The 26345-nt window shown below is 39.1% G+C and overlaps 1 protein-coding gene across 8 annotated transcripts in view; it reads left to right on the forward strand.

The window, feature by feature from the left end:
* RALA (RAS like proto-oncogene A) overlaps nt 1-20252 on the forward strand; it is a 29661-nt gene extending 9409 nt beyond the window's left edge. For 3 of the 8 annotated variants that reach the window (XM_075083689.1, XM_075083688.1, XM_075083690.1), the window contains 5 exons: nt 2-91; nt 10667-10821; nt 11633-11841; nt 15449-15623; nt 18307-20252. In XM_075083689.1, coding sequence (XP_074939790.1) covers nt 10708-10821; nt 11633-11841; nt 15449-15623; nt 18307-18429 — 621 coding nt within the window. In that variant the 5' untranslated portion in view covers nt 2-91; nt 10667-10707 and the 3' untranslated portion in view covers nt 18430-20252. Of the gene's footprint in view, nt 1; nt 92-9244; nt 9352-10664; nt 10822-11632; nt 11842-15448; nt 15624-18306 lie in introns of those variants that run through there. The other 5 variants (XM_075083691.1, XM_075083694.1, XM_075083693.1 and 2 more) reach the window with 5 other exon arrangements.
* Nucleotides 20253-26345: the final 6093 nt, after the last annotated feature.

Consider the following 26345-nt stretch of genomic DNA (forward strand, 5'->3'; position numbering starts at 1 on the left):
GGTTCCGTTTGGCTGGTGCATTGATGCAGTCTGCCTGTGGGGAGAGAGAACGCTTGCCGGTATTTGTGAAGAGGAGACGGAGAATTTGGTGGTACCTGCTTCTTGATGTCTCTTGCTAATGACCTGGCTTCAGTCCTGTGTGTTTGCACTATTTGTGCTGTGGCCTTTGATATAAATGTGCTTGTACCTGCTGGAGCACTTGTTCCCTGCATCCTTCATTGTGAGAAGCCAATTAATAAAATGTGAAGGATAGTGTATTTTGGTATTCCTACTCTGCTTTGGTTGAAACTTCATCCAGCTAGGCACTGACCACATGGAAGAAGGCAGTGCCTGTCTCAAATGCTTTATTTGAAAGCTTAAACTTGTTCTATGTCAAGAATTTCATAGGAACGTTATTCAAACAAGGCTTCTGTGTTCATTCTGTCTGTGCTAATACCTTTAAAGAATTTAAGGGTGTTCATGTGAGTTTTTACCATAATACTATATGACTGGCTAATGAGGCAAAATAAGTCGGTTTGGGCAGGATAAACTCCCTGAACTGTCAGCATCCAGAACTTTTCTTGCTGTGAAGCGAGATGCTTGCAACACAACAAGGCTGCTTCTACCAACCAGAATATGTGGATGGCATCCCTTCTATAGGTTCCTTAAGTGTTGAGTGCAGCCTACCACGAGCCTAGTAGGAGCTTGTTTTTGCTTTGCAGATACCATTTGTTTCTAGATTTATTTCATGACAGACAACTTTCTTGCCTACAGAGCAGTGAAACTATTTGGGTGGAGTTTTGGGTTTAGTGAGTGTGGGTCTTAAGTCATCCTTTCTGGCTGTAAAAATGACCATATGGATATTGGCTTTTTCTAGAAAATGCACATCTGACATTCTGAACTTCAAACTAAAGGAAGAGCATAGGGTTGGTAGCAATTAACAAGATACTTGTGTTAGAGGGAAATCTGATTTATGGACTTGTTCTGGCAAACTTACATTTCTCAAGTATGTCTTTTGGAAGCCTTATTCAGACTTTGTTTAAAGAATTTACTTCAAGTCAAGTCAAAATGCTTACATTTAAGTCTTCCGTAAATTTCCATAGTGAATGTTGAAGAGCAAGTGTATGGGGCAAAAAGGACACAGTGATGTGGTTGAGACTTCTTTTGAAGTATGGTTGACAGAAAAAGCTGGTTTTATGATACTGAATATGCTGTGAGTGACTTTTTGAATGCAGAACTCTTGAACTGCTTTTAAAAGAACTCCTGAGGCTCATGCTGCAAGCTCTGGCATAGTGCCTTCAAGGGAACTCCATTTCTGTTTGCTTTCCAGAACAGCTGGAAGCAGCAGCTCTGTGCAAGCGTGAGCGATGCCTGACTTATCAGTCAAGAGTTAGCTTCCAACTGTGCTTTCTTGCACTTGAAACACAGGGTGGAACTGGCTGTAGCTAGTATGTCTTAGGTGACACTAGCTTAAATGTGTCCTTGAAGTGCTTCCCTCAGTCTTTAGTTTAATAGCACTAACTAAAGACCCCGAGTTGTTGATCCTGTGTTGTTAAAATTCATCCTTGTAGGCTCTGCCTTGCCTTTTATATTTTATGAGGGCGGGGGGAACTGTTTTGTATATCAAATGCTGTACAAAATTCAGAAGCAGCTACTGCTTTATGTAGCATCTCCCATGGATGTAACTTGACTTTTGTCAGGAGACTTGGTTATGGGTATTTCGTATGGGATCCTCTTCCGCAAATGTCCCCCTTCCCTGTTTCAGCCTTTCATTCCTCATTAGTTTTGCTTTTGCTAGAAAATCAGCTGTAGTACCATAGTTTGGTACTACGTACATCTGGTGCCTGTTTGTCTGTCTTGCCTCTGAATCCATGCAAATCTTTAGTGGGGATAGCTTTCACAGGCTAGTGACATGTAATTGCTCGTTCTTCTACCATGACTGCCATTACTGGTTATTCTCTCCTCATGGTGTATAATGTTAAATCAATACAAAATTAATGCCCTCTGATAATATTCTAGTCTACAGACCTCCATATTCAGAAATCTAATCTGAGAAGTCCTGACCCTTACGCTTTGTGTTAAAGTAACACTATAACACTGTCAACCTTGGAAAGCTAAGTTCCCTCAGTGATTAGAATAGACTGAGATAGGGCACCAGCCACGTAGTGAACTTGAGGAAGCAGAAACAGTATTCTAGACTCTCATGTAAATGTGTATATTATAAAATTACTTCACAGTGTGACTTAGGTCAATTGAACTATGAAAACAAGCTTGCTGCTGCTGTTAACCTAGGTGCTGTGCTTCAGTTTGCTTCTTTCCCCACTGATCTCTGGATCTGTCTGGGTAAACCACTGGAACAATCTAGAATTCTTCCAAATGTTCCATAATAGCCATCACAGAAAAAGTGAGGAATCTTCAACAGGTGCAAAATTGCAGTTCAGGAACCTTAAAACACAAGCATTGTTTTTCCACAGTGTTTATAGGCTGGAGGTGCTGCAGTTAAGCTTTCCCCGTGCTCAGGTATGTGTTTTTCTGGTCTATCTTTTGTGCCAGCAAGCTTGTTTAGGTAGCTAATCTGTCCAGAAACCAGTGTAGGTTAGTTTCTGTCCAGAGCAACTTCTGAACTGCCTTGCCACCTCATTGTTGCAAACACCAGTGCCTGCTGGAAGGGAGGATATGAGAGTATCTGTCAGATTGTAGCAGGTTCAGTTTGTATCAGCCTTGCAGACACACAGTTGGACTTGAGTGTTGTGGTTTTGTCAGTGCTTTATGTGGACAATAATGTAGCTGCTTCATTTTCTTTTCAGTACATTGCAAGGTTTAAAATCTTAAGACCTTGATTTTGTTCCAGACTATTTCTGCCGTTCAGTTTGTCAGTGTTTTCTTGTGCTGTTCCATAGAGGTTTAAAGAAATTTCTTTATGGAAGTACCTCCCCAGAAGTCTCTTGCAGGATGCCAAAGAGACTTTTTGGTAACAATGCTGAAATGATGGCTTAAAACATATGGAATACATATCTATTCTACATCAGCAGCTGCTGCATAGTTCATGGCTGTACCCAGAAGCCGGCACTAAGGCCCTGTGGAGCCTCGGGGAGTAAACTTGTTTACTGTTTACTAGTGGTTTACTGACTTCTTGTTGGAGGGATCTCAATTCCTGTCATGACGTCTTAAGAGCACAGAGCTGCGGGCATGTGGGGCCACTGTTCTTTATAGCGGCATGATGTCATTTATAGGATGGGTGGGGCCTCAGTTACTTGGTGAAGAGTTTGCTGGTTGATTTTTCCAGTTTCAGTACCTGGATATGGTTACAGTTCAAAGTACCTACCTCAAGAAGCTGAGAAATCTAGGTCTTTTGCATGAGGAGATTTGCTGCTGCTGAGAGATAGAACTTAAGTCAGTTTTCTACCCTTTACTTTTCTTAGCAGATGTGTAGTCACCTTAGTAAACTTGTTTTGTGGGTGTGGGAGAGATAAGCACCTTTTATGGCATGCACTAGAAAGCTTTGGAAAGAAGGGTTCTTGCCAAACCTTGAATGTGACTTAACTGCCTGTTGTAGTAATGGGAAGCTGTGAATCTTAATTCCCAGTTAAACAGGTTTATGTCAAAGGATTATTTTCAGGAGAAAGGAAAGAACTTATTGTGAAAGCGTTTCTAACTTGTTCTGACGTTGAGGTTCAGGCAGCCTGTCTCATTGTTTAATGAGACTAGCCATTTCTAAGATAGGTTTGAATATTTGCATTTGGCTTCCTCTTACTTTCAGCAACTACTTAGAATTTATAGTGAATATTTAATTTTTTAAATATTCTACCTTAATAAAATACTGATGTTACTTTGTGCAGAGCTTGACAGATGTTGCATGTTTAAACTGTAACAACACCAGTCAAACTTGAGACATGGAATGACGCCTATTACAATAATGCTGATCTAACCTAAAAAACTTCCTTACCCTCCAGTTCTTAAAACAGCTGGCATCATGTATCCCATCCTATGTCCTCACATATCCTATCTATTCCTGGGTCACAGGGTGTTTCTGCTGATCTAGTTTGGATATTGTAATTGGAAGCAGCTGTTGGGAGGGTTAGGCTTTGCTTGCCTGGAGTTGCCTCCCTCCATTTCCAGGAACATTTTTGTTGCAGGAATATCTGAGTCATTCTGAGGTATCTTCCAGATACTTTGCATCTAGTATGCTAGTCTGTGCTGATAATTTTCAAGCAGTATATTCTCAAGCGTAATTTTGCTGCTGTTAACCAAACCAAAACTACTGGACTTAATAAACAATGAAGTAATCAGATGAAATTGTGATCCTTTAATAACAGAGAAGATTATATTGCTTGATGGTCCCTGGGGACTTGAAATATGTTGACACTTTCTAAAATTCTTGGTCCTGTGCTTTTTCTCAGAAAGCTGAACTTGTAATTTCTAGGTCATGCAAGGCAACAGAGTTGTGAATCACTTTAGGAATCAAGAAACTTTGGAGAATATTCAAACTCACTTTAGAAGATGGGGTTACTGTCAAATAATTACTATAAATTTTCACTTTAGAATGAGACAAAAAGTTGTAGCTAATGTTTGTGGAGGTGACAGATATACTAAGTGTAAAGTAAAAAGTAGTGCAGGTATTAGTTTCTTCAATTAAATAAATGATAGTTGTTTGTTTAGAAGAACAGGAGTCTCCATTACTAATTTTCTTTAATTGTTCAATAAGTGATACAATATTTTGCCTTTCTGGAAGCATTGTTGTCAAAGCATACTAACTGTAGTTCTTAGTATTGTGCAGGTAGCTCACAGATTTCAATTAAATTATTCCTGTTCCTTAAAATGTATCAAAATCTAGCTCAGTTAAAAAACAGAGTAAAACCAGGTTCTGTGATGTATGAGCTACTGGTTGTAATTGATGCTCATTATATAAAACAGTCTTCAGGGAAGAAAGTTACTCATCATAAGAGTGAGTGGGTAATGAGGTTAATGTGACAGTCTTGCAAATCTTTATGTAATCTTCTCTTAAAGGAAACAAAAGGACTGGAATTAAGTTTTGATGTCATAGTTTTATGAAGGCTGTAAAAATAACAATGTAGGAAATTGTTTTGGAATTGAAGAGAAGCACCACTATCTCTACCTATTAGCTAGAACCTACTATACTAACTGTGCCAACTAGCTTTAAACACAAAGCTATGTTTAACTAGTCCCCTTCAAACAAATGCCTGCAGCAAATCAAAGTCCTCCTGTTAAGGACAACTGCACTTTCATAAAGCCTGCATTCAGCTTTATGTATAGTGCTGCAGAAGATGCCAGCTGAATTTGTGCCTGTAATGATGTGACTTCAGTGTAATGCTTCTTACTTGGTCTGCTCTCACTGACATTGCACTTACTGGACTCCAGGGGATGAAAATGGACAGAGTAGCTTTTTGGCCTCTTTTAGTCGCATTCTCTAAGAAAATGAGCCTGATCATATGCTTTGTTCTTCATTAATTTTTGGCCTATTGGCCAGTTTTGGGTACATTTTGACAGAGGTTTAGGTGTCTTGGATATGATTGTTCCCATAAGTGTCCTGAATATGTGCTGCTGGCTAAAGAGGGAGAAATCTGTACCAGTACTCCCTGTGAAGGAAGGGAATGATCTGAGCTGATTGTCTGTTGTCCTGCTTGGGTTGGGTACACAGCTACTCTGTTGGCTGCTTTTTTGCTCCCTTTTGGTGTTTGAACATTGATATTATTGCACTGAGGAGGGATGTAGAGGACAAATGGCATAGATATGTAAGGAAGTATGCTTCAATTAATTGTTTTGGAGCAAGTCATTCTGTAAGAAAAAATAATCTAAGAAATAGGACAACTTAAGAGAAGCCTTCTGAATTTGATCAGATGAGCAAGATGAGTGAGGGGATAAAAAGCATAAGGCTTTTTTCACCCATAAGCATATTTTTATGTCTCAATTTATTGGGCTGAAGAAGTAGATGGGAGGAGAAAATAAAGACTAATGTAGTAGGGAGGTCAAGGGTTCCTACTTTTTTTTCCCCTTCCTTTTCTTCCTCTTTACCATGTATTTGCAAAGACACCTTCCCTGAAAACATTGTCCCTGGAGATTAAAACCTCTTATTGCTGGCACCTGATCATCTTACCTACTCTAGTGGATTTAGATAATCACTCTGTGCTCCAAGACTTTATGCAGAAGTTGACTTGATGCTTACCTTGTCCAAGTCCTATTACAGGAACACTCTCCAGCTCACTCCTCTGCTGGGTGGAGCTGAATGTTGTGTTTAACTCCATGGAGGACTAGAGACAACATTGTCTGTCTTACACAGAGGGCCTGCTATGTGAAGTGTAAAACTCGGGAGAAGTTAGTATTGATACAGGTAGAAGCCAGTCACTCAAGACAGGCAACAGTTTTACCAACTTCAGCTACAAGTTCCTGTTGCTGCATGATCTTAATCATGTAGGATGATCTTAAAAGTTTAGCTACCTACTCTTTTCTCCTGACCAGATTTCTAGACTATTAGACAAGATGCCATTGCTGATGCTAACATGAATTACAATCCCTACTCCTGCAGTTCTGATTTAATCTAATTGTTCCCTAACCTGGCTCTACAAAAATGCTCCTGGCTCCAACTGGAAGCTTGCTGTTAAATGGAGCTCAGAATCATGGGGCTGGTTATCTGCAAGCAGGGAATAAGCAGCTGTAGGAGCTTTGAGAACTGCTTACTTTGGCAGAGCAGCCACTGAAATTCATTTATTTGTGCCCTTACCTGCTCAAACATGTTGGAAAAGGGCAGTTTTAGGAGTTTATCTGCAGTGAAGGTGAGGAGCAATCCATAGCATGATGGTTAGACAAGGTTCCCACCCTTCCAAGTGAAGGTATGGCAGTACATTGTTGGGCCTGTTAAGCTTTCACTTCCCTTCCAACTTGTTAGACTACACAAAGAACTGTTCAAAAATAAACTTTCATATAAGTCATCAGCGGTATTGCTGCAATGGGGATTACCAATGAGTGTGGTAAAAGCTGACCTGTATAAATGGATAATACAGCTGTTGACAACACCCTGCTTGGCTCTGTGTGAACCTCTCTCTGCTGTAGGGTGACATAGGATTCTACTGCAGGATAAGCCCATGTTTATCTTCTGAGCCCTAAACAATTTTGCACTGTGAAGATTAAAAAAAAAAAACAACCACAGTACACATAATATGAAAGTGTGCTTTTTTAAGCTTCATACAACAGGGTTCTTGCCACAGTCTGTCAGTTTTATTATAATTATAAAGTAGGACAAGTCAGAAACTAGATATGACCCAAATTAATACTACTTATGAAAATAAGTTGGGCTACATAAATTAAGGGTAGAAAAACTACTTTGCATGAAACTTCATCTCAGGTGCTTTGCTTTACTGTTACAATTGGAATCTATGCTCCGTGTTGCTTTTGAAAGCCAACTGAAACAGGTATGTGGCAGTAGCTCAAGACTTTTCACTTTCAAGGTCTTTCTCCTCTCTGGCAGAATACTTGCTCTGAAGCAGTTTCTCTGGATTGAGTGTTGTTTGCCCAGTATCAGACTCTACTTGCTTTTTTTGTAACTTATTTCTCTCTCTTTCACATTGTCTGACATTCAGCAGGCCTGAATTTTGCCAGCCAACCTGACCTCCCCGAGCCTCCTCCCACTACAAAATGTGGCAGAGTATTTATGACAAGCTTATCTTTAAGATTTGAAGTCTGTGGTAGCATGAAGTTTTGCTATCTTCAGTATCTTACTGGAATGTTGTTCACTGATGGTTATTGATGTCTCAAGATACTGCTTTGACTGGTTGGGTCAGGTTTTTTTAATTCCAGGTTTCTTTCTTTGACTCAATCTCTTATGCTTCTTTGAAAGGATGTTATCAAGGCTTTGGAAAATGTTTGGCTGCCATAAAATCTTTCTTGTTAAGGAATTTTTAGTGAAAAGGAGCATTGTCACTAATGCGATTATAAGGATCTTATTGGCTGGGCATTGTTGTTTGGCTTTTCAAGTATGCATCAACTGCTGCACAAAGTACAAAAAGTGGTAGCTTCTCTTTGTCACACTGGGGTGCTACTTGTTGAATTGCAACTTCTAGTAAAATACGAATTTTCACATTGCTCAATCTACTTAAAGACCATAGGTTAATTTACAATAAATAGTACAATGAAACCTTACTATTGTGTATTTTAATTTTTTCACAGATGGTAGTATTGATTTTGCACAAACTCACTTGTCAGAGACTCTGCTGAATTCATTTGGACTTCTTCAGTATTGAAATGCTTATAGAATAGTCTGTTTTATTGCTTAGTAAGGCTAGTGTAGGCCATACCCAGGTATATTAGTGCTTCAGTTTCTCTGCTTCTGAGAGTATGTTTAATAATCTAAACTTGGCAAATTGAGCTGTTGTCAGCTGACGACTAGAATTCATAGGAATTTTCTTTATATTACTTGTCTGAAATACATACTAAAGACAAGCAAGCATGACTTTCAGGATACATTTTTTCCTTTTAATGGAAAAGTGCAGAGACAAAACAATGTGGAGTAGTTCAAAATGCAACATAGTAAGTTGAAAATGTACACATGGCTTGGAGCTATTTTCATGTTCTCATACTCCCTCTTGAGTAAAAAGAAAGAAATGGTTCTTTGAAAGCCATAATGGCCAAAACTGAAATGTGTTTTTGTCATCCATCTGCTTTTTAGAAGAATTTGTAACATAAAGTTAGTTATATTTCTCTGCTATATCTCTAATGAGCAAAGCAGCTTACTTGTGCTTCTATCATTTAGATAATCTAAAAAAAATTTTCTGTCATTTAGTGTTAAAAAAGTAAGGAAACTCATGGGTTGAGATAATGACAATTTAATAAGTTTAAAAAAATAGCAAACCAAAACCAAGAAAAACATGATGGGGGGGGATAAAAATTGCTTGCCACTAGCCAACCAACGCCCAGCCAGTCCCCTGAGCAATGGCAGCCTCGGCAAACTTCCCTGCCAGCTTTCATTGCTAAGCTATGGGATGTGATATCCCTCTGGTCGACTGTCCCAGCTGCATCCCTCCCGCCTGCTTGCCCACCCCCAGCCTACTCTCTGGCAGGGCAGCGTGAGAACCAGAAAAGGCCTTGACACTGTGTAAGCACTGTTCAGCCATAGCTACAACATCTGTGTGTTATCATCACTGTTTTCATCACAAATACGAAACATGGCACTATACCAGTTATTATGAAGAAAATTAACTCTATCCCAGCCAAAACCACTGCACCTTTTTATTTATCTATTCTTTAATTCCAGGAAGGATTGGCTAAATCTCTAACGAAGCATCAGTCAGCATGCTTTTACACTTAAGTGCCTCACTGCTAACAAAACCTTAGTGCGTGTCCTCAGCTATGGATTTTGATGTAAGTTTTAATAAAACTGTCATGCTTCACATTATGATTAAGCTGCGCACAAAGGTGATTCATTATGCAGGAAGATGTAATGTTAGTGTGAGATTGTCAAATGATCATGATGGGTAATGGTGTCTTGTTACTACACTATTATCTGATAGTTCTGTATATAACTAAACTCTGCTGTCATGTGAATGTGCTCTTTTTGAGCCTTCTAATTAACAAAATCTAAGTCACATTTGGTTCTTGGTTGCTACTATAGGTGTCTCTTGTGTTTACATCTTCTGTAATGTAGATGTCGTGTTTTTTGGACATCAGAGCTTATTTTGACCTTAAATCTCTGGAGGAGGCTACATTCTGTCACTGTGCAGTGACTTTCCCATGTCTCAAGAACTGTGCAAGCAGACAAAATACTCTGTCTTCATATAACACAAATACTGTAATATTACTGTTGGGATAGGCAGGGAATGAAACAAAGCTTTGGGAAGATAGTAGTTAGAGATCTGCTAAAACTAAACATGATTTTTAAAAAGAAAAGCTAATGGGAATGGGATTGCTACTTTCTGTAGGCATGCACATGCATATTATACTGTGTGTGAATTAACTGTCATAGAGCTCTTTGGTATTGGTGAGGTGCAGTGATTTGTGTTTGAGTAAGCAGTTGTGGACCGAGACAACTATTCTAAATATACAGACTAACAGCATTTGTAGCCTAGGAAGGCAAGTTGAATCTTTCCATTCTGTGTAAATTAAGTTATTTTTCAGTTCCTGATTGACTTACTGAAGGGGAGTATTTTTGGGTTTTAAGTGACGTATTTGCTTGCTTTTCTCTGAAAAAGTACACTAGTCCTTGCTGCTGCTGTGTCTTGGTGCTTGCTATTTAGGCTGGAAATTCCTTCAAATGTCTGTTTTCTTTCCTGTGCAGCTGTCATATCTCATGTTTTCTTGTATGGTGTTGACTCACTGTGGCTTCCTTTTTCAATTCGTGCTTAGTAAACTAACAAGAATTCTTGACAAATACTGTGTGTCTAAAAGAAAGTGCTACATACCAGAACAGAAACCTTTTCCCTTAATTGCATCTTGGATGGATGGTCATGGAACTCATTTGTGCCCTTCCCAAACGGTGGAGGCTTTCTTTGCTCGTGCTACAAAAAAGATGAGCTCAGTGTAATTTGTGGAACAGTTTCCAGTGAAAAAGCAGCTTTCACTGAAGATAGCAGTACTGAAATTAAGACCTTAGATATGGAGGGGTTTAAACCAAATCCACTTTGAACAGTGCATGTGGGAGAGGGAAAAGAAATCTAATGAAGCAATATTTTTCTTCTAGATTTTTTCATTTTACACCTGTGAATTTTCGGCAATCCGAAGATGGCAGCAAATAAGCCTAAAGGACAGAATTCATTGGCTTTACACAAAGTCATCATGGTGGGAAGCGGTGGTGTAGGAAAATCTGCTTTAACACTACAGTTCATGTATGATGAGGTAAGAACTTGCACTAAAATTTATCTCAGGAGATGTCTGCTATGCAGGGTTATTTAAGCATTCATTAGTACAGGGATCTTCTGAAAGGATCTAAATGTACATGATGTAGTATGAAAGTCAGCAACTGAATTGAACAAAAATATTTTTTGTGATTTAACCTCAAGAGATACCTGTGAAGGAATAATTCAAATTTTTCAGACATTCAAGCAATTAGATGTTCTGTCGTATTATCAGTATATTATGTCATTGTTCACTAGACCTATTAAACTTATTTAGGTGTTATAGCTCAAAGCTTCTTCATTTAGGCGAGTTGCATGATGCCTGAAATATTAGCCAATTTTTTCCATGTGTTTTATGCTGCTGTTAAAGAGAGGAAAGAATGTTTCTTGTTTCCCAACTTTTTTCCAGTAAAATTCATTCTTTTTGATTAAAAGGCAGAACTTATGGCTTCTTTAAAAATTGATAGTAAATATATTCAAAGTCAGGACTACCTGATAGCATAATGAAACTCAGCCAGATGTTCTGCTTGACCAGAAGCAGAGGCTTGGGTAGTGTACAGACATTGATGTTTTGCAGTTATCTCTCTAAAACCTCCTTGTAATGGCTGAAGAAAGCAAAAACCTATCAACTGTTTGGGTTGATGGAGAGCCTGCTTTAACTACGAATCATTTGAGTACTTCACATAGCCTAAATACATATGCTTGTTTATTAGTTACTGTAACCATATAAGAGGTTTGTTATATCCTTATATGCAAATAGAAGCATTTGCCTGTACAGGCATGATTTTATACATGGAGGGTTTTTTTTCTAGTTTGTTGAAGATTATGAGCCCACCAAAGCAGACAGCTACAGGAAAAAGGTGGTTCTGGATGGTGAAGAAGTTCAAATTGATATTTTGGACACAGCAGGGCAGGAGGACTATGCTGCAATTAGAGACAACTACTTTCGAAGTGGAGAAGGCTTTCTTTGTGTCTTCTCTATTACAGAACTGGAATCCTTTGCAGCAACTGCAGACTTCAGGTAAGTTACAAGGCAAGATAATTATTCTCATTACAATGAGATAATTACAAGTGATATTTTTTGTTTTGTAATATCCTTATGATAGTCCAGATTAGACGACAGCTCTTACTGTAGTCACATAATGTTTTGAACAGATGCATAGCCATGCCTTTGCTATCTGTACCCCTTCAGATACCTTCTCTGCTGTGCTTCTGAATACCAAAAAGGCTATTGCCACAGAGCAGATACATAGCAATGTTCAGAAGGCTTCTGCACTTTGTAAATCATTGTTGCTTGGCTCTTGTGCTAAGAAGCAGTATTTGTGAGTAGGCATACTGCTATCCGAAGTAATGGATCTGAGAAAAATTGCTTATATACTGTATGGTTGCATGTAACGTACACTACATGCTCCCAGAGTTGTCTTATTTAGTTCTTGCTTCATATAGAGGATTATGTTGTCTTTCTCTTAACCTGTGAAACACCGCCTGGAACAAAAAGGCAGCTGTAGCATATCCAGCTGTTTTATGCTAGCATACTTCATAGTTATAAAGATGACATGACCTGATTCCAGTTGAAAACTGCGCAGAACCACCACATCTAGTGATATCTGTCTGCAGAGTCTTAGGCGATGTGAAGTATGCGCAGTGTGTTCTGGGAGAGTGAAATGCACGGTGTCAACAACAAATCTTTCTATCTCTTAAAGATGATTTTATGAATAACAGCGATGAGATGTATCTTTGTATATTCCATTATAGCTGTGCATTTTGTGTAAAGGCCTGCTGTAATCTGTCCCTTCAGTTTTGCTTGAATGGAATTTTTCTCTGTAAAAGAAATTAATGTAATTTTTTTAATTTACAAGACAAGTTCTGCATAGCATTCGCCATTCCCATCAAATTCAGTATTTTACTTAATAGAGAGCAATGTGGGAAAAACAAAATTTGGGACTGGATCTTTCTGGTGTAGTAAAGATTTAAACAAGATAGGGTTTTTTAAGGTGCTTTTCAGGCATGCAGCATATTAAAACCCTTATTATGGTAAGGTCCTATTAAACAGGCAGCAGTATATTAAAGGTGATTAATTTTGGTTGAGAGAGAAAGCCTATTTAAATCACTCACCACTGTATTAAAAAAAAAGAGAGACCAGAAAAAAATTTTTACTGGTTCAAAGTGTAGTGAAATAGGAGAGGAGGTAACCTTTGAGATAAATTTAAGGAAACAAATATAAAAACAAATTATCTGCATCCTACTGAAATAATGCTTCTTGGAGATGCTGTCACAGTTCAACTTAATTAGCACTAAGTATCAGAGTATGTTTAATATCCCTGAGGGAGTAGGAAGAGGTATGGAGGGGAAAAAGTGAGTTTTTTGTTTTATTACTTCATTTGTGTGTCTGTATATGTGTGAGAGGGAGGAAGGGGCAGGCCTTGATTGGTTTGCAGGCTTATGCTAGGTATCGTCAAGTCTGGAGGACTACTCAGTGTAGTTGAGCTTCCCTAGAGTGCAAAATGACCTATTCAAATCTGTTTAAAATCCTATTAATGCTTCAGAGTACATGATCTTCTGGGGTTCTAGAGGAAGCCCTACTTTTCTGGCAAAGGTGAGTGTTCACAACATGCATGCTGAAACAGCAAAAATGGAAGAAAAAAATCCCTTCAATGAAGAGATTAAAACTCTCCCCAATCCGAATCTGAAAGTACCTTTCAAGTTGCCTTTGAAACTGTAGAAGCCTAAATGGTAAAATGTAACTCTGGAAAAATACATTCTTTCCACTCTGCGTACATGTAACCTGTATCTCTTGAAGGTACAGTTAAGATACCTTTCGCTTTGTTGAGCAGCCTGAAGGAATACTACTTAAGAGACAGATATGAAAGAAATTGACAAGAAGAATTTGGATGTTTGATTGTTTCCATGGAATTTTGTTCTGCTGGAATGGCAGAACTCCAACAGGAGAGCTGTTTACTGCTATCCAGTGTCTTCGATGGGGGTCCTGGTGTGCTCTGAAATACCATTGCTCCAAGTAATTTTTTTTTCAATAGAAAGCAGACCTACAATGACTAAACTTTTAAATATTTGAAAGACAGTTTGATAAAATGTGAATTTGCTTTGGGTAGAATTAGTCTGGCCCCAAATATTTTTTTTAATTCTAGATTTCAGGCTGGTATATCATTATTTAGATATTTCTTGTTTAGGAGATAATCAGTCTTCAGAGAGGTCTCAAAGGGGAATACAGTCATCTGGATTGCTGTTAGAGTAACTCTTTTCATGGTGAAATTAGTGATGCCTGAACAATTGGTGTTGAAAGCTACTAGTTTTTAGCAGAAGTTTTATTTGCACAGATACTGCAGTGACACACTGAGTGTTCTTCTGGCCACCCTTCCTAATCCACAGGCTATTCAAACTACTTTTGGATTCCTCTGGATTTGAACAGACCCTGTTAAAACATTTGCAGTGATATTTGTGAGAGACACGAGGAATGTTGCTTTGATTACACCTCAGAGATGAATGTGGTCTTACAAGCTGCCTCAAATACATGTGTGTTGGTTTAAAAAAAGTTTGGGCTACCTGCAGCTTCTCAGCCTTGTGAGCAGACTTCCTCCTCAAGACTGCGTGCTATTCAGAACTTTTTCTAACAGCAGGAAGATTCTGCTGTACACCAAATCAAGGCCCTTTAGAGTATCAGTTAATTAACTCTCTTCAGTGACTCTCCATTAAGCTTTAAGTCTGGCAACAGGTTTCACCTCAGCCAGCAAAAGGAATTTGTTTCTCCATGCTTTTTGTCAATCTTTCAGAAACTGCTCCACAATGAAGGGCTACATTTCACTACTGACTTTATACTCCTTTCTGAGACAAAGTAGAGAATATCCCCTCTTCTGGGAGAAAAATGTTCTTCCTGGTACTTTTAATGCATTTCTGGTTAGAAGAAAACTTTGATTATTTTTTTCAGTGTTGAAGACTTATGTACCAAACCATTTGTAGTACTGAGTTTTATTTACAACTTTAAACCCTTCATCCTAGCAGTTCAAACTGTGGAAGGGTCTCTCCTTAAAAATCTGATGCATGTACAACTTGTATCTGTACACTGGCTTATAACTGAATAAAGATCTCTGCAGAGACTGAATATAATTGACTGCAGAAAGATTCCTGAAAAGGAGATTTTTTTTCTTGGTATGCTGTAGACCATTTAATCAGCTTCAAAAATGGCACATGCATTTTATTAAGGAAAAAATCGAGTGTAAAACTGAAGTTTGGGTAACTTAAAAATGGCAATCACATACTAATATAAAAGCAATGGTAAATGCTCTCAAGTAACACCTTTAGTAAAAGGAATGACTTACTGATTATAAATTCTCACCTAAACTAATCCTGTTCTACTTTTTTAGTTTCTTACTGACTCACCTTCTTCCTTCCTGGGGACTAGTTGGCTGCTTCTGTCTTCATTCTATATAATGTCATAATGAGGTTTAAGATTTTAAGAAGCTGTTACATAAGCTTCATAAAAGGAATAAGTGGGTTTTCACTGTAAGATGGAAGAGTGCTTAGTCCGAGTTCTTCTTTTTGTGTTCTAAGAATAGTACTCCATGCCATGCTTAATCCTTCTTTTCCTTTTTTTCCCTCCCCCCCCCCTCCAGGGAGCAGATATTAAGAGTAAAAGAAGATGAGAATGTTCCCTTTTTGCTAGTTGGTAACAAATCAGATTTGGAAGATAAAAGGCAGGTTTCTGTAGAAGAAGCAAAAAACAGAGCTGATCAGTGGAATGTTAACTATGTGGAAACTTCTGCAAAAACACGAGCCAACGTTGACAAGGTAATAACTGGCCTCTTAACACAAAGAATCTCTCCATCAGTTTTTACTTTGTATCTCTTTTCTGTGTGTCATACTATATATGTTCATTATTTTAGCATTTTTTTGTGAAATTTGGATTAAATACTCTTCTCCCTTAACTGGCGGTGAGTGTGTGACTATGTGACTTCATGTAGAACAGCGAAAATATTAGGCATAACAAGTTTATCCCATCCTAAACTGCAAGGAGACATTATCCAAGACCTGATTTCATCAAAAATTTCTTGAGGCAGCTATTTTGGCCTAGACTTCTGACTGTGTTTTCCATAACTAGAAGACAATCTGCTTCTGAACAGTGAGGAATGCTGTCTGATCCTTGGCCAGAATCAAACAGCTTACAAAGTAGGCAAAGGAGGGATTGGAGCACTCTCTGCCCTCATCTAACTAGTTGCCTGCTTGTATGATGCTTTGACGAAGAATGGTTGAACCCTTTTAAACTTAGAAGTGCCTCATGAGTTTTCAGGGATAAAACCTGGTTCAGAAGGTCATGAGAAAAGAGACAGAGAATCTTTGCCTCCCAGAAGATAGATTATTGATTAGTTCTAAGTATTTCAGCTATAACTTTAAAAGATGGGGCTTCTTGGAATACAGAATTCAGAATAACTCTCAGCCTTGTAGACTCTAAGAGTAACAGATGCGTGGCAAAAGAAATAAGTAGTTTAGTTCAGTGTGCCAACCTTTCCTTTCAGAGCTACTGAGAGACTTAATCGCACATTAAAAAATGCTCTAATGTAAATCCTTACATCTGAGCTGTCAGCACGACAGCTGTAATGAGTTCTGTTTTACAATAACTTAAACTTGAATGTTGTCTCCTGTCAGTTGCCTTCCTGAAGAAATAAATTGGTGTTCAGTACTACAGTAAGAACTTCAAGCTGTTCTGTAGGGAAAATTAAGTCAATTAAATGCAGCAGAACTCAGTCTTATTGTTGAATACAGCTTTGATTTTTTTAATTATAAAAACTAGTACATCTCTCAGTTTTTGTGCATGATTGCAGTTAATATCCATGTGTTACAGCAATGTAGGAATTTCCAGCTCTTCAGAATCTACTTCCATCCTTTAGCAGCTGGGGAAAAGTGTATGTGGATATATATATATTTTTTAATAGCTCTCTAATCGAGAGCTTTTGCACACATATGGTAAGCTACTACAGAGCTCCAAATTTCTTTTTGAAGCTGGTGACATTATGGATCCACGTTAGCATGTATCAGATAGAATTAAGGTTTGCTAGTCCGCAAATGAGGCTTTGCTGGTGCTAGCAAATACCAGGTGTTCTTAGTTACTTAGAGCATCTGAAGTTATGAGGTTTGTTTGTGAAATTAAGTTACTATTCTATTTGTCTGAATTCCAGGATAGTGGGCTTGCTCAGTGGGGGGAAACACAGCTGGCTTCTGCTTACTTTCATAACTTCTCAGAAAGTTATGTACCCCAGGCAGCTAAATTCTGTATTTACAGTATCAGTGCTTAAGCAAGTTGGCAGTTGCATCGTACCATTTGCACAGATTTAAGTACAAGCAAGGAACTTAGTGCACATTTAGAAATTTAAAGGCAATCTTATTTCTTGACAGAAATGTTTAGTTACATTGATTTTCCTCAAATCCTGTGTAATGAAGGTTGGTGTTTTTGCTGCAGTCAATACGAGACTAATGTCATTGCAAATAAAAACCTACTGAGCTCTGTGGAGGAGCTTTTCAGGCCCTGTACTGTCCATGTTTCACGGAAATGGATCAAGTCCCCTCACATGGATCTAGATAACATGGAATCATACAATTATTAAGGTTGGAAAATATCTCCTGAGAGAGAAAAGTGTTAGAAATGCTCAACTGATTTGCTACAATAAAACTATAAAGATTAAATGACTATTTGCTGTAGCCTCCTGCAAATCAAGTCAAGATCGGCTTTTCACATGAATAAAGTACCTTTACATAGTCCAATCATAAAGCCTTAACTGACAGTAGGGTCTCTCTTAAACAGCCACTGGTGTATCTCCACCTTTGTCATTTTTGTTTCCTGCTAAACCACTTGACAAAAATGAAGTTCATATGTACTTTGAGATTGCAATATGGCCATTGAGATTACCTGATTTAAAAATTGTTTGTGTAGTTATGATTGATAGCTTTGCTTTAAAGGAAATGCCGATCACACAACTCGCCCCCAGGCACTTTGTGTTTAGACTTGCATTGTGGAACATGCTGACCATGAAGTGTTCAGTGTACGCCACTGCTCTGTTAATATGTCTATAGAATTGGGTGTTGCAATTTTTCAGTGTTTACAGCTCACCACTGAAAATACTTGAAACATAAACTGATTTCCTTGAGTCTCCTCAGTAAGATGTAGGTAATATGTTTAAAAAATCTTGGCCGATGATGACTCTTGTTTCAGTCCTTGTGGAAAACTGTCTGACAGGATTCTTAAGTAAATATCAGAGGACAGGGGAACATTACGGTACCATGAAATATGCAGGATTGCATCATATCAACTTGGCCTTCAAAACCAGTGAAAGATTTGTTGGAGTATTTTTATGTTCACTCAAACTGGTTGCATATAATTGACTTTATTCTAACCAACCAAAATGCATTGTCAGTGAAAATTAAATTAACTCATATGTCTGACTGTTTTTGCATTTACATTATTACATCTTTTTTTTAGGTGTTTTTTGATTTAATGAGAGAAATTAGAGCCAGAAAAATGGAAGACAGCAAAGAAAAGAATGGGAAGAAGAAAAGAAAAAGCCTAGCTAAGAGGATCAGAGAAAGATGTTGCATTTTATAATCAAAACCCTGAATTCCTTTCCTACCCTGATCATACTAATAAACCCCATAATTTATAAGCATGCCACTGAAGGCTCAAGTGACTGAAATTACTCTTAACATGTTGGAAATTGTAATGTACCACTAAAAGCATGAATTGGAGCTGCACTGAAAGTCAAATTCACTGAAAAAAAAATGATGTGGCTTCAAGAGAAGCAAAGTTCAGTCCATTTCATAATTGCCTACCTTCTCACATTTCTTCTGAATGTAGTGTTTCGTAGGCAGTCTTTTCTTTAATAGTGAACAGAGCGGGGAAGTATTACTTTGTGGGTTCTTGTAAAGCATACTTTTTTTATCACTGGTAACTGTCAATTCATCTTGTCTTTTGTTGCCTTGAAAATTACAATTGTGAACGTGATACCTAACGAAGCGGTATGCAGCTGTTTTGCCATGGAGTTATGCAAATTAGAAAAGAATAACGTATATGCGAACAGTTATGTTGGGGAAAATTATATGTGGTTCTGCATTACCTGATTAACCTAGAAGAGTCATGTGATCTTTTACATTGAAACATTTGAATATGCCTTAATTTTAAAACCTAAACATAGCAGGTTGCTTAGTCAAGGGTGTATTTTCAACTTTGTTGCATGGAGACTGTTCCTGCGCACCAGTGCGAGGCTGCCCTCTCTGTGGAGCCAAGTTACGTGGATGATTTTGCTAACTAGCTGTCTGCTAGCAGTGTCTGTTCTTTAAATGTGTGCCATACTCTGATATTGTGAATAATATAGACATATTCTGTCATCTGTAACTTGGTAAACAATGCGGTAGCTTAAAGGTCAGAATTCATGAGAGACTGAAATCATGAGCCTGTGGCACATCTAAGACGGAAATGGTTGTTTAAAACTTAATGTGCTGATACCTTGAAACTTCCCTTCTGCAAGTAGATTTTTGTCCAGGTGTCCCTTGGGTTTAAAATCCCTGGAGGTGGGTGGAGTGGAGCTGAGTAGCGCTAATATATTAAGTTGAGATATATGAGAAATTCTGGTGTCATCAGTTATTTTCTTTTGTGTTCCTAATACTCAGCTACGGGAACATGGTGTGTTATGCTGAAGCTTTTTGCAGGTTTTATACTGTTTAGTCTAGTTTATGTTGATTTTCAAACAGGGAACATTGTAGCTACTTTTTCTAGTTAATGTTGATATTAAACAATCAATCATGCTTTACAATACAGAAACATTTACCATGTGCATCCAAAATCCCCAGACAAAACATACTGCCTCGGTTGCTTCAGAACAGCAAGAGTACTAGCGCACAGTTAGTATGCTGCATCTTAACTAAAAATATACCAGAGTAGTTGAGGGTTTTTGACTCCTCTGGGGTAAGACAGGCTTGGTCAATTCCACAAACTGGTAGACTTTTTATACATGCATAAGCCTATAACTGACAGTTTAAAATGTGCTCAAGCAAACTAGGTAACAAATATTTAACTTCCATGTTAACAGACATTTTAGGGACTCAAGTCTTAGAAGTTATATTTGTCATGTTAAATATTTATCAATAGGAATTTTGTATGTGCATTTAGTAGACTGCCAAGTGCAGAATTAAAGTTACTCATGTAACTCTGGCAAATAAGCCAGTCTTCATCTTACCGTGTACTTATTTGGGTCTATTTAGCCAGGGAGTCTAACCACTAACATCGTGACTTTGCATTGGAACCTGTATACTGGGAATTGAGGTGTTATGAAGCCACTGGACACATGAAACTTGTCTTGGCTGATGCCTTATCCTGTCCTTTTATTTGCTATTTGAGCCATTGAAAGATGAATAAACTTCCATTTTTTTAAATACTTGTGCAGTGTTAATTGATAACTGTTACTGATGAACTTTGCCGTAGCTGATGCCAGTTGTCAAGCAGTTAAACCTAAAGAATCCAGTAGCCTTTCTCGTGTGCGTGCATGAACAAAATTGTAGATTAAACCCAATTAGTCTGATTGATAGAAAGCCACTTTGTAAAAGCTGAGACTATGCATGGGCTACCTTTTATCCAGAGCTAATTTATCCCTGCTTTCTGTAACAAAGGACATCAGAAAACAGGCAAACTGAGGTAAGCTTGTTCCGGAAATATTTTTCCATAAGAATGGAAAGTGAGATTTAAAAAAACAAATGACCTACCTATGTAAGGTTGAAATAAAAGTGCATTCTAAGTCGTTATCTTTTAGCTCACTTAGGGAGGATGTAAGTGTGCTTCCACAACCTGCGGGGAATATAGCTCGAATTGTGCATATAGGATTTGGGTACATCTTGAGAGAGCCATCCAAACTGAGGGATACATTCACATCATAGAGGAGTGTTTGGTTCAGCCTGCGTCCGTGTCTGAAATTCCTACATATATTTGCTCAGTGTGCTTCTGTGCCCGAGAGCAGTTTTCCTCCTCTGTTCTCCTCCAAGGAGTTGAAGATAACTTCTTGCATTGGCAGGATCAAATCCTTCCATGGTGTTTCTCTCCATGTGAGCCTAATATGTTGGCAGTACTGGTGTTACCTTTGTGAAATGCATTGCCTTGTCAAACTGCAGACCAGAGAGAGACACCTTGATCTGTATCAAGCTATAAAGTTCTGTCTTCCATTATGTATGAAACTAATATTGAATTCCTATGCTAACTCCGTTTTCTTTTTTTTTTTCTGTAGGTCTTTGTAGCTTCAAAAACTCAGTTGGCTTTCCAAAATGTTGGCTAAGAAATCTGTGGCCTGTTTGGTAGTTTCTGTAGCATGCAACAGCTTAACAATGCTAGGGTCCAGCAGCTTGCTTTGACTGTTCTGAAGCAGCGTCAAGGTGTGCAGGAAGTGCTTTCTTATTCACAGAGAGCTTATTAACATCAGAGTAGCAAGCAGAATGACCCCTCTGGGAATTCCAGTGGCAACTGTAATGCAGTGAAATACAGTCCATATCTGCACCTTATGCTCACTATATTAATCTGCAGAAGTCAAGTATTTTATTTATTAATATGTGAAATGGGCTTACTGACAATCTTGTATTCCTTTTTGGGACACCAAGCTTTGCAACAATTCTCCGGTTCTGGAGTCTGAGAGGGTAAGTGGCATCTGCGTGATTATAGTCTGGTGCAAAATGCAGAGAAGCAGAGGCACAGCTGGTACTACATGAACGTGTGTAATACATTTAGCTGTACCAGAGCTGGATCAGAAGGTAGGACTTGAGCCTACGACAACTGATAACTGAATAGGGAAAGCTAATAGCGCACCTTAATTCCTAAACTCTCTCCCATTACTGTCAGACGTGCTGGCTCTTCTAGCCACGTGGATGTATAGGAAGTCATATGTGTAAACTATATTTCTTTCAGCTTTGCTCTTGCCAGTATTTGGCTGTGATTTCAACTTAAATAAATGACTGGGTATGTGTTTAAGAGCGACTCAGGAAAGAAACCTCTCCTTGCATATTTTTTTCTGAGAGCTTCAGCTTGTAACTAAAATTGAATGGTGGGAAAGGTGCCAATGTTGCTAATACTGGAGCATAAGCTAATCTTTGATCTAAATAGGTTGACCAGACTGGAACATTTTTGGTTGAAGCTTCATTGTCAAAGGAATGCTGAAATGCATACCACTTGAGATCTGCCCAGGACCAGACAGATGCCAAGACTCTCCTCATTTTCAAAGAGATCCTGGCTGGATCCAACCAGCCATCTAACTGGTACGATCCATTTTGGGAAAATATTTAGAAGATAGCATTTGATTTGTGTGTGCTGGGGTCTTCTATTTTTTAACTCTAGCTTGTGTTCTTCCATGCAGAATAGAAAAATAGCAAAGCTTAACTAGCTGGGGAAATGTATTTGCCTCCACCATCCACTTGATTGATATTTTACTCAGTAATATCTAACACTCCCAGAACTACATGTGATACCCATTGCCTGTGGACTTCAGTGGGGCAGTTCCAGTTTTGCCAAAGCCTGTTCTGTCTTACGGACGCACACAACAGCGGCAGAATTTAGCCAGCTGACTCATGGGGCCAGTAACCCTGTTAGCAGGCTTAGGGCTCCTGGTTTATTCTCATGCCTCATTCTTCCTCAACACAAGGCAACTGCCAACTTTCTTTACTGATCTGCTAAGACTGCATATGAATCTGTACGTGTAACATAAAGCAGTCAAGATGGGAGTATCTGAAAACCTGAGTGATTAGGCTCCAAACCATGGCACCCAACTGTGCTTTTCAACTTTCATGAGGACATCCCCCACCAATGGATTCTATGTTGAAGTGTTAAAAACTGAGGTCCTGTCTGCACCGCAATAGCATGGAAACACATGACTCTTTGAAAGGGGGTAACCATGTTATGCTGTTCTTTACAGGCTTTTTTGTTCTCCTGCTTTCCACAGTTGTTCTTGGCTGTTAGTTACCACTCCTATTCAAAGTGAGGTTGGATGTTTTACTGTGATCCTGGGTTTTCCTACTTGATGGAAGTTGCTGGTTTTGTTGTTGCCATCAAGCAGCTGGGTACCTTACCTGCGCTTGGCTGTGGGCTCCTGTATATGCAGCGTAATTTCTGCATGTAAAACAAAGATAATTCTGGAACCATTTACACTTGTGAGGGATTGTGAAAGCCCCTGGGAGCTGAATAATGTAATACAAACCTAGAATGCAAGGAGTGGTGTTGGTGGCATCTCAGACCCATAGCGGTGAACTGTAGTTCTGCAGCAACAGCGCTTGTCTGAGTCTGTCCAGTTCATGTAACACTGTCCTACAATATTCAGGAGAATATTCTGGGGTTTGTCCATTTTATGCTTTATTAATATGATATGGTGTTGCAAAATAAAGAATGGGGGGAAGGATAGTTTCCAACCTAAAACTATGTGCTAAAAGTAAGCAGACTCCAGAATGCTCTTAAAAGTGTCAAAATATTGGGAAATATTTAATCACTCCATTGTTTCCTTTGCACTTTGCTAAACAGAGGCAAGGAGGATACATGTTTAATAATATTCCACTAATGTTTTTTTCTATGGGAACCGCTTTGGAAATTTTTGTGGAAAAAACAAGCCTGTAGCAGATAGTCTATTAGGATTATAGCTTCAGTCATTTTTATGTGCCTCATGCTGGAAATTGTAGTTTCAGAAAACTCAGTTCATAAGTGGTTCAGTGTTAATTGCAGGCTTAATTTTCCTTAATCCCTGACATTTTAAGAAAACTTTGGTCATTTCTCCTAATAACCTGACAATACAGTGCTCGTTTCAAAGCACATTCAGAGGATAGCCGCCCATGTCAACTGGAGGTAGGTGAGCTGGGGGAATGGCAAGGGGCTTGCCAGGTCTGGGTACCAAACCTGCCATTTGCTAATAAAGCAAGGTGGTGAGGCTGCCTCTCCTGTGTCAGGTCTGTTAGGAAGTGGCTGCAGCTGCACGGGAGTAGGCAGAACTATATCCACCTATTCAGGTAATCATGGATGGCATGCCTAGGTGCCTCTGGATACATGCCTTCAAGCAGTGTTTGGAGGTTAATTACAGATTCTTTAGGAACCCCTTTATGTTGGAAATGGGGGCTGAGGGGAGACATACTAGGATATTGACTTAGAAATACTGATCTGCTCACTTATTGAGCTGGGTAGAAATCACATTTTTTCTTCTTGCCCATTTCTATTTGGATTTGATCATAGTTATGGCAAGAGAGCAATGAGAGGATGGGGCAAACTGATGTCTGCACCACCTGATGAGAAGCAGCCATCCATGGGCAGCTGCTGAAGAACATGGTGGGCAAAGGGAGAAATCAGGAAGTGGCCAGAACCCAGGTGAAAGCTCAGGGGGTCTTTACAATTCTTTGGAAGATAAGATGAGGAGTCGGAACCAAAACTGTGCACACCAGGGATGGGAACAAAACACTGGCATGCTCTTGCTACCAAAAGCAAGGTGGGACAAACAGCCAGCGAGGCCCCCAGGGCTGACAGTGCTGAGCTGCAAACCGGGTACACACCATCTTCTTGTTTCCTCCTGGCAACATCAGTATTGATTTTCAGGTATTTCCTCACTGTCTAAGTTAACAGGTGAGGTAGCACCTGCAGTAGTGTTGGATCTATGTTCTTCTCCACTCCTCTGCCTTGCTCTTCACAGAGCTTGCTTTCATTCTTCCCTGAAAGGGGATGGGCAATAAATTATCACAGCCTGTGAGCCATCAATGTTGTTAATGCTGCCTCCTGTGCTTGTTCTGTGAGCATAGAATTTAAAAAGTTGGAAGCAGGTTGGGAGAAGCCTCATCCACAGGCCACAGCAGCTGTGGGAGCAGTCATGCACTCTTTTTCTGCTGGAGCTCTGGAGGAGGATCTGGGGTCCCAAGGTGGTGCAGAGTTATTCTTTTGCCCATCCTTCTTATGACTGGAGAAGGCTGGCAGTTGTCCATTTTCCACTTTCTTCTTGTTCGTGATTGATGCTGTGATGGCTGTTGGTTGTCAGTATCCCAGGGACAAAGGAGGGGATCCCCGAGTAAGATGGAGTTTGTGCCTCGTGTATGTCCTGGCTAAGAGCGGAGGCGTGATGATAACCAGTAGTTTAAGTGTTATATTTTAGACACTGACTGCTGTTCTGAAAGTAATTGGTGTTTGCCTTCAACAGAGCTCATCACACCTGGTATGCTTCTGTTATAGTTATTCTTGCTTTTTGCTTGTTTTGTGAAAAAAAACTTGTGAGATAGGGTGGTGGGGTTTTTTTTTTCAGTGCAACAAAACAAGAGACCTGTTGGCTGAAATTCTGCCAGACTACTGTGTTAAATATTAGTCATCTCTAAAGAATGAGCGTGAAACAGTAATCCTTCTGTTTTATCTGATAACTGTCAAAATACCTACTGAAATAGCCTGAGGAAGTGACAAAAGAGCAGTTAAAAATAATGTGCCATGTCTATGGATAGCAGTTTGCTGTGGGCGGTTGTAACTCCTGTGAGTGTCAGAACCTACTTGAGGAGGTAGGTGCCAGATGCCCTTAGCTGCTTGTGACAGACTTATGCTGCATCTAACATGAAGGAAGCCTGGAGAATTTGGACACCCCTGTGCTGTTAGATGAGGAATAGTTGTGGTTTTTTTCATTCACGAGACAAAGTAGATAATAGGAATGTGCCACTGCTTCTGGTTTTGCAGCATTATTTAAATCTGCAATGCGACATGGACATTTTTTCATCGACTTCACAAAAAATTTGTAAGTTATAAGTATCTGTATCCATAGATAAGGGGCCTAGAGTGTGGGTGTTTAATGAGCAAGCCCACACAGGCCTACACGGAGGCCAGCGGTCCATAGAGACAATTGCAGAGCTGCTCTTCTGATACTGGTTCCCTTCGTTGCATCAGAGAGATCCAGGTGTATTGCATCCTACTTCAAGAACGGCTGTGGTTGCCACTAAGGCAATACATAAGCCTAAATGGCATAATGCAATTGGTCCATAAAATGATTCTGCTTGCTACAGTATCAACAAGAAGAAACAACCTAGAGCAAACGACTTGCTATAAGATTTGGTTTATAATTCATGATCCTCTAGTCACATGAGTAACCTTATGACTATGGAGTGTAGAAAATACTGGAATAGTTTCTTTGGTTACCTTATATTTCATTTTGATGTTAAGATCTTGATCCTTTTGTGTGGAAAGGGAGATCAAAAAAACCAAGTATTTAAACCTTTTGTAATAGAGCCAGATTATCCATGCTGCACTCAGAAATGCTTATCACAGTTGGTCATTATTATTTTTTAAGCAAAATCATGAAAGAAGCAGCAGTAAGAAATCACAAGGATAGTTATTTCTACCACTTGCATTTGTTGTTCATTTCTTCGACCATCTGAACACATTTGCAAAAAGCAGGTGTGAAGTGTGGTTTTTGAAAGACTTCTGTGTCCATCCAGTTTAGCTGGGTTTCCACAGGATGGCAAAACCCCATCCCTCTGAGCCTAGCGAGGTCACAG

Source organism: Phalacrocorax aristotelis, chromosome 2, assembly GCF_949628215.1.
Source record: "Phalacrocorax aristotelis chromosome 2, bGulAri2.1, whole genome shotgun sequence".
Lineage (NCBI taxonomy): Eukaryota > Metazoa > Chordata > Aves > Suliformes > Phalacrocoracidae > Phalacrocorax > Phalacrocorax aristotelis.